The sequence below is a fragment of the Halyomorpha halys genome, unplaced genomic scaffold, assembly GCF_000696795.3.
Source record: "Halyomorpha halys isolate HHAL.00 unplaced genomic scaffold, Hhal_1.1 Scaffold173.1, whole genome shotgun sequence".
Classification (NCBI taxonomy): domain Eukaryota; kingdom Metazoa; phylum Arthropoda; class Insecta; order Hemiptera; family Pentatomidae; genus Halyomorpha; species Halyomorpha halys.
In genome coordinates this window covers 1212157-1221170 of record NW_027108878.1, presented here as the reverse complement: position 1 = coordinate 1221170, position 9014 = coordinate 1212157, and the positions used below count along the sequence as shown (strand labels likewise).

General features: G+C 28.6%; 1 protein-coding gene across 2 annotated transcripts in view; it reads right to left on the bottom strand.

Annotated features, from left to right (window-relative positions):
• Window positions 1–4856: 4856 nt before the first annotated feature.
• The window catches only part of mop (myopic), a 34610-nt gene continuing 30452 nt past the window's right edge, over window positions 4857–9014 (bottom strand). For both annotated transcript variants that reach the window (XM_014417958.3, XM_014417959.3), the window contains 3 exons: window positions 7020–7321; window positions 6816–6944; window positions 4857–6744 (listed from right to left, as the gene is read on the bottom strand). In XM_014417958.3, the coding sequence (XP_014273444.1) occupies window positions 6650–6744; window positions 6816–6944; window positions 7020–7321 (526 nt within the window). In that variant the 3' untranslated portion in view covers window positions 4857–6649. The remainder of the gene's footprint in view (window positions 6745–6815; window positions 6945–7019; window positions 7322–9014) is intronic.

Sequence of the window (9014 nt, the reverse complement as noted above, 5' to 3'; positions counted from 1 at the left end):
ATCCCTCTAAAGCAGAAAATTACATGGATTAATAAATGAGGAGGTTACATGAGGATTATAATTAAGTGTATTACCTTTTTTTACTGTGGGTATTAGTGTGGTTACCTAATTCATATTGGTTACTACCTTTTTCTACCATTCAAATACTTGAAGGTGTACATTGAGATACTTATCTGGTGTTCTAGTGTGTCCCTTGTAGGTGGATCGGATTATAAAAAATTTACAGGTGAGGGGCCTCCTCATGATGATTGAACATTTGGATGTTTGTTCTAGGGAGCTCTATTTTAATAACTGGAGGTGAAGAGCCTCTGTGAGATGGTTGACGAACTATGAACTAATGATAAGATATTAAATCAAGTGAAGTGACATACAATAAAAAGAAAATACAGAAGATAATTATAATAATAAATGGTAAGTGGCGGGGAGAGGAGAGAGAAGAAGGAATGTAAGGAAAGGTAATGTTAAAAGGGTAAATGGGACCCTTCCTGCCCAGCTGCCTCTCAGAAAGAGGGGAACATCTTTGTGGCAGTCTGTAGGACTACCCTAGTAGAGAAAGTGACCCCAGTGCTATCTTTGGAATATGTTCAATTTAAAAAAATAATTGTTTATTCAAAATACCAATATAAAAGTATAAACTTAAACTACTATAAACTATAACTTTAAAATTTAACGACTTTCCAGTTTCAAATTCTTAACTCTGCATGCAATTACCAATTTTATAGTTCTGTTTAAATTATCAATTGTGACTGTATGGAACTGTATAGGTTTTCCCTCCCAAAACGTGTACTGAGGATGCTCTATACAGTTCCAGACAGTCAGAAGTGGTTGTTAGAACAGATGGTAGCTATAATTCGTGGGACGGAGGAGAGCACATTTACAGGATTATGAATTTTTCGAGGGAATCACATTTTTTGCTGTTACAGTTTGGTGCGGCTTGGCAATTAGAGGACACGAAAATAAAAAAACTCTTACAGCTAGCTACACAGGCGTGTGAAACAGGTTCTACATAATCAAAGAACAAAATATATGAATCCAATTTTTATCATTCAGTGTGAAGAGCAAAAATATTTCTTGTGAGGGAGCATGGACCATCGCCCTTGGGTGGAATGCCACACCTACCCATTTATAATGCAAATCTATAGCACTGAGTCAAGTAATTATTTGGTAAGCATTACAAATAAAAAATTACATTACAAAAAAAGCATTACAACTCAAAATCTCTAATGATTAAACCCTTATCATCCCAAAGCCTAAATCATTCAATCACCCCTAAAATATTGGTCCAAACCTTTGGATACAATCAATTCTACCTGCAAAATTTATTATAGGAAACACTTGGGGGGAGGGAGGAGCTTATATATAGAACTTTAGCTGAGGCCATTGTTCATTCTCATATAAAATATTTTAAATTGCACTTTACATTCTGGATAGGAAATATGTATTATAATATCTTGTATTGAGATTTTTTGACATAAAGTTACAACAGCAAATATTTGATTTCAATTATTTTTGGTATCTTAGATATCAAATATTTCAGCTTTCAAACATTTTTATCCTAATATGTATCTATTTTAGTGAAATCTCTTGTTCCTACAACTGCCTCGTTTAATCTAGGTTTATTTTAAGAACTAATTTTTTAGCAGCATCAATCAATGTTAATAGATTGTTATAATTTTAACTATTATATAGGTTTACTACCACAGATAATCTCATTTCTTATTTTTTTATTTATATTAATGACTACCTTATTGCAGTTGATGATGTTTCTCCTATGAAAGCAATAAATGATGAATAATGTATTCAAATAAATGAAGTCCCAAAATATGGTGAACAAAGTGAAAAGAAGAATATGGTGCTGGCCACTGAAAGCTTCAATATGCAAAAATAAGATATGAGACTGTCTGAGGTAGTAAACCTAAATAATTTTCGTAAATGAACTGATTCTTGGTTACAACTAGTTAATAAGTAAACTAAACTATTATTTTAGAGTTTAATATTTATTTATTAGTATAGCTCTATTAAGTATCTTGATTCTCAATTTATTGTAGTATCAATAAAAGCAATTTATTGGTTCAATATCCCCTGATATAGGATACAAGTTTTTTAAGGGGGGTTTCACATGCTTAAGTACTCCAACCAGGAAAACTGAAGCCTGTGAAGAGTAAGACTGGAAAATTAAAATCAAAATAGTCGTAGTTCGTCTGTAATTATTTCAGTATTTGTTCATGAAGATACCTCAAAGATTATTCTTAAGATTGAGATGAACCAAAATATTTTATTTATGTTTTAGTATTAGTCTACGAATATCAATTTGTAAATTACATCCTGAGTCATGCATTTTAAACTTATGCTTGCAATAATAAAGAATTTCTAAAATATATATATATATTTCTAGACAAAAATAAAATTAACTTGTGCTCACTTTCCACTATCTGTCACCTGGATGAACTAATTACAAACATTTGTAACAGACATTTTAGAAAATTCATCAGTATAGAATAAGGTTCATCTTGGAACAGATATTTGATCATTCAATAAGAATCAATTTTATGCCGAAACGTCGGCATAAAATAAATAAATATGGTTTTGTTTATTTTTGTTGTTCTTTGCTGACCGCACCCCCCGACAAACTTCTCCAATAGTTAATAAGAATTAACATCTTATCAGGATTATGTCAAAGCTATATTTTGGACCAATAAATAAATTTTGGAAGTTTTAACACTAACAAATTACTATTTGTATTACACTTTAATTATCAATTATGTACCTTTAAAGTATTATCAATCAGTAAAAGGTATTTATAGCATCTGTTTTTCGGAACACCCACCTTCTCCAAAATAACATGCAACCCATTGCTAATGGCAAAGAAAAATGATGTACTATTATATCTTGTTTGTAAAAACCAATAATAATGTAGTCCAAATATCTAGGGTATTGTTAAATATCCATTGTTTGAATAAATTAAAACTGTTCTCCCCCCTTTTTTTATTTTTTTCCCAAAATCTTTTTAAAATTATTCTCAATTCTCTCCAAGGTAAATCCAAAGTAATAAACATTACTCAATAAAACATCAATAATAGTTTAATAAGATGTAATATTTTTACAAATCTGGTTAAAATGAGATAATCACATATATTTTTTTCATTTACTCTAAAAAAATAAATATACAATGATTTTGTCTATTAATCCTTACTATATACAAATACATTAAATAATATTTCTTCAACATCACAAACCTACTGAAAAGTAAAATAGGTGACATAACAATTTCTTTTTACAATATAAAGACAGTTACCATAAATTGTAATAAAATACTATATCTATAATATTCTGGAATTGAACAAACTGATATCACCAACATTTCCAAAAGTATAACCAGTTCTTTGATGAAATCTAAAAATATGAGACCTATGGAGAAACTGCAGAACTTAATAATAATCCTCAAATAAAAAACATAAGTTGGATTTGAAAATTTAAATATTAACAATTTATTAATTTTATTTTTATTTATTTGATTGTATCTTTTCACAAAGATCATAATAAAGTGGCAAATTATTACAGAACAAAGACATAAAACAAATTATTATGTAACTGCAAATCATCAAAGCAGCTAATAAAAAAAAAAACTCAGGAAATAAATAAAGTAATCTCAGAATTAAAATGATGTTTTTCTCCCTTAAAAAATTTCATACTGCTGTAAACGATCTAGATTTAAAAATTAAAAGAATTACGATTGCCGTTGTTATGGTTTCTATTTCAAGAGGAATATATACTTCATTTTAACCAAAAATTCTGTTTTATTACATTAGTCTAGACTTTAAAAATTTGATTTTGACCTGTATAAATACAGTAATACTAAACACACAGCCACTTTTGTTGACTTTCCAAAGCAATGATTAGAGGTATAATATCATAAAATTATTTTAGAAAACACATTTTCAAATTATTAAAGCTTGTAATAACTTAAAGTTGAATAAATATTTAATAATGATGAAATTAAGAAAAAAAGACATTAATACTAGTTGCACAATAAATTTAAATTGCGGCACTAATTATTTTTTATATAGTTGTTAAAAAACAAAATACTATTACTATATATAAAACAAAATAAATTTGGTTAGGATAGGATATTTTTATGACAAATTATAAATATTAATAACAGAAAAATACATAGCAAATAAACCATAAGCATTGATACAATTAAATGTTTATTTAAGACTATCTTAATTAAGAAATAAATTACAACATACAAACTTCTATCAAAATGGTATTTCCAATAAATTGATTAAATCAAATGAACTCTTTCAGTGCTATAAACTAAAATGTGAAGCAAAAAACCACCAGTAACTCATCTTTATTGTTATACTACAATCTTAAATTAAAATACCACAGGAATATAAACATGTTCTTTCGAAATGTTAAAACTTAATAAAAAATATTTTAAAAATGAAGAATGCCCAATAAGCCGACCCACCAGTAAAATTCATATGGCTAAATTCCATTTCAAGGGTTAAAAATATTTTAAAGTAATACTAGATGATTATGAAAAGTTGTTTTTCTTTTTTTTTATACAAATAACTAAATTAAAACCTGAACAAAGTATTTAAAGATAATTATTTTTACTTATATTAATTCATGACACATCACAAATAAAACAAACATAGATTTTAGATATTCAATAATAAACAATTTTCACGTTTTACAAGACCTCATAGTAACTTTATAAACTTATAATAGAATTAAACTCGCATTTATAGTTAAAATATTGTGATTTTTTTTGATTTTTTGTAATGTTACTTAATGCCAGGGAATAATTAAACACAATCGTATTACATTTATTTTAGATAAAATTATATATAAATATATATTTTAGTTTTAAACAACTTTTTTTAGGAAAAAAAAAATAATCTAACCTAAAGAAGCAGCCTTTAATTATATCAGTCAATATATAATTTAACATCATTCTACCGATTCACCCAAACAATACTTTAAACTAACTTAAGCATACTCAATTTTATAACACAGGAGTGTAAATAAATTCTATTAGTGCTGATAAGTACACTTCTGTCTCATAATCTTTCCCGATTGGCTAGTTGGCCATAATCAATTTAAATTGCCATGAATTGTCTACATCCGCCTGGAGAACCTATCAACCAATAACTCTGATCAAAACAATGCCAATAATCTAACTCAAAAGTATTTTAAGGTAATATGGTAACAAGCAGCAAAGAATAATAATATGATTTTGATAATATAAAAGCATACAGTAAAGAATTTTTAAATTAATCATGACCATCTACAGGTAATATTATAACCAAGTACTCTATATGGACTTTAAATATACAATAATATTAAAAACTAAAAAAATAAACCATACAACAAAATAAAAATAAAACATAAAAAGATTTTCAATGAAAAAATTATGTTGGTTATTATCAATCATTTTAAATCTCCATATAACAGCTTTTTATTAAACTTTTAATGACAAGGAAACATTTAAGAAAAAGATAATAACAATTCTTTTTCACCACTCAAAAATTATTCAATTACTAAGTTGGCAGTCTACTAGATCAATACAGAGATTAAGTGCAGTGTAAACTAAAAAAAAAAAAAAATAGGAACGCTACTTAATGGTTTCCTATAAAACATTTAATTTAGAATATATGAGCTACAACAAACTTTTAATCATATGTTTAACATTACAATTATAATCTTGTTTTTGGATGAACATAGAGAATGCCAGTTATAGGATATTACAATTTTATAACAAGTTTTTTTCTCACATTAATTACCAATTTATTTCTTGAACCCAAAACTTTTGGATATACAGTTTGTATATAGTTAGTGCCAATGATATACTACGGTTCGTAAACCAAATGATAATTGTAGCCTGTATCATATTTGAGATATAATATTAAAAGTAAAATGGTAAGTTATGTTTTAAAAATGATGTACTTCAAGTACACAGTAACTTGCTTTTACTAAAGTCTTAGAAGATCAATGAAAATTTAAAACAAAAATAATTCATTTTACAAGCATTAACAATATTGTTTAAAATGTTTTTTCTATATTATTAAATTTATCCTTTCATGTTCAACTAAAACACCCATAAACTAATAAAGCAAAAAAAATTGTCTTTGAATTAACAGGATTTAGAAAAACATAATAGGTGATAAATAAATCATATAAATAGCTTGATTTCTTTGAATAAGTCCAAACCAATTAATGATCATGCATTTATCATATAAAGATGAGATAAAAAATTCTACACATGGAACTGCTACAACCAGTCTGATAGTAAAATGAACGGTACCAACTGTTTCTAAAAATGTCTTTAATTTTTCTACGAAATAAAAACCAGGTAATTTGAATCGGAAGTAATATATAAATAACAATAAAATCTTAACCCTTTTCTCTTTCTACACTAGGACCATAACAGTTAAAAGACTTGCTAACAACACACACATTGACAATAATACTGAAAAACACAAGTTCTTGAATAAGATACTTAATTATAGAAAGAACTATCAACCCGCATTGGGGTGGATAGAAAACACATATATAACACCTCTTAGTCATATAAAATGGACCCTTTTTTCAATAATAAAAATACCAAATCTTATCTAACACTGAAATTGGAATGTTCCAATTATGAAAAACGTTTAATCGGCCAGAGAGGATCGATCTGACTTAGCGGATCATTCTCATTGAGCTGCTTGCTTCCGCTACCAGTACTGCTAGCATCTAAAAGGAAAATAAAAGTTATTAGATCCTTAAATAAATTGAATCTAAATAATTTTCAAGTGACAATTCACCAGAACGGCGACGCTCTTCATTTTGTTCTTTAAAAGAATTTAACAAGAAATCTTCTGAAGGATGCCTTGTATGCGATTTAGTTTTTGTTCTTTTCTCCTCAAACGTGGACCTACTTGCCAATATACCCCCTAAAAATAATTATTAGCATTAATAATTAATATAATTACTAAAAAAAAACATTTATATTAGTTAGAAAGACTAACTTTTCATAAGAAGGTCTCTTGCATGATATAAGACACAATGATAGGCAAAGGACAAATGGGCTCTGTCACGTAGAGAATTTTTCCTGAACGAAGCAACCTGACCGGCAATATTGATAGGGTCAGGGAGATGTGGAGACATCCGCAGATCACAAGTCGCTATGAGCAGTAGAAGAAATAAACCTGTCTTGCCAACTCCAGAATCACAGTGCACCACTATTGGTCCTTTACCTCTTTGCTGGGACCAGATGCTAACTGCTTCACTGACCAGCATTAGGAATGGTCCAGGAGATTCAGGCATCCAACTGCAATAGAAGACATAAAGAAATGAATTATATTTTATCATTAGAGATATTTAAAAATATAGTAAATTCAAATTTTTCCTGTTACTGTTAAAACTATTCAAACTTATCTGATAAAGACCACTTATATCTTTAAGCCCTATATAACAGTGTTGATCATATTAACATCAAAAAATTGAAATTTCAGAAGCTCAAAATAATTATTTGTATTTCCTTCCCATAGTTAAAAAGAACTTATTGTATTTGTTGTACTCTATAAATTGTCACTTGTTTTGTGAGAAAGATTTTTTAAATTTAGAAAGATTTGTTAAAAGTAACAAATCATTGGAAGGCAATGATAAAGTTGTAGGCAATAATATGATATATTTTAACTTAAAACCAGTAATTGTAGTTTAAACTACATTTAACATATTTTTCTACTATCTTCTTTCTTGACTGTCTACTATCCAGCAATATATATTTTACATTTATTTAATACAGGTTATGATATTGGTCGATGTGTATGATTTTCCACTATTAAAAACTTTATTCAGATTTTATTGATCTAATCCTAATCTGTGTGTCAAGTAAGAAGTGACTTTATATAGCTATGGGGCAAGGATAGACACCCTCGTCTCAATACCAAGCGATTTAGAGCAGTATGAGTTAATTCCCACTCATACTCAGTTAATACTCATTTTTAGATGATCTCATGATACTTTCACTATGGTTACAACTAAATGAGAGTCTCTAGATAATCATTGGGGTTAGGGGAAAAGGATGAATGGGCCCATTTGGCATACTAGTTTTCAAGAATAGAAATAAAATAAATCTTTATTATATTAAATCACAAGGATTAATGATCATTGGAAGCACTAGTGGAATTTCAAATTTGTGTGAGGAGATTAGAACCAAGTATTACTAAATAAATACATGGTTTTCACAATTTAATAGATAAAAGAAATATAAGCAAATAAGCCAATTAGTCGGAACACTAATATTGTTCAACTAAAGGTGTGAATAGGAGAAACAACACATGAGTGGGCGATGAGGAAGAATGCTGAATTGGGTGATGAAAAAATCAAATTAATATAATATAGCTGAGTGTCTTAATTAACTCAAATGTTCAGTTCGAGAATTCAGCTACATTACATTGTCCGATTCAGGGTCTAGCACTTGTTTGTGTAATTGTTCCCCAATTAGGACACACCCTGATGGTGAATATTTATTTTGAGGCAGTTTGATTTTGTTTTGAATCACCATTTCCAGGAAATTAACATAAGTAGAAATCTAGGAAGATGGTCAGGGTTGTTGTGGAAGACAAAGAACTATCCTGTATCCGGATTAGCAATATGATATCCAATCACCTACAACATTCCACATCTCAACCTTCCCTTCTTTCCCCCTTATTTTTCAAAGACTTATTCCACACCAGATCCTTTCTTAAATGTAATGACCAGCTCATTGTTACTAGAGCTGACAAAGGAAACCTGACTGTCATCTTAGATAAGACTGAGTACATTGAAAAAATTACAGAACTCCTCTCTGACCAATCCACCTATCTACCTTCAACCCGTGATCCCACTCGCTCACTTATGAATAAGTTCAATCAGCATATTAAAACCCTTCTTCAAAATAAATTCATTAACCGTCCCACTTACTACAAGCTTATTTCTTATAATTCTTTACCTCCTCGACTGTACGGACTTCCTAAAAT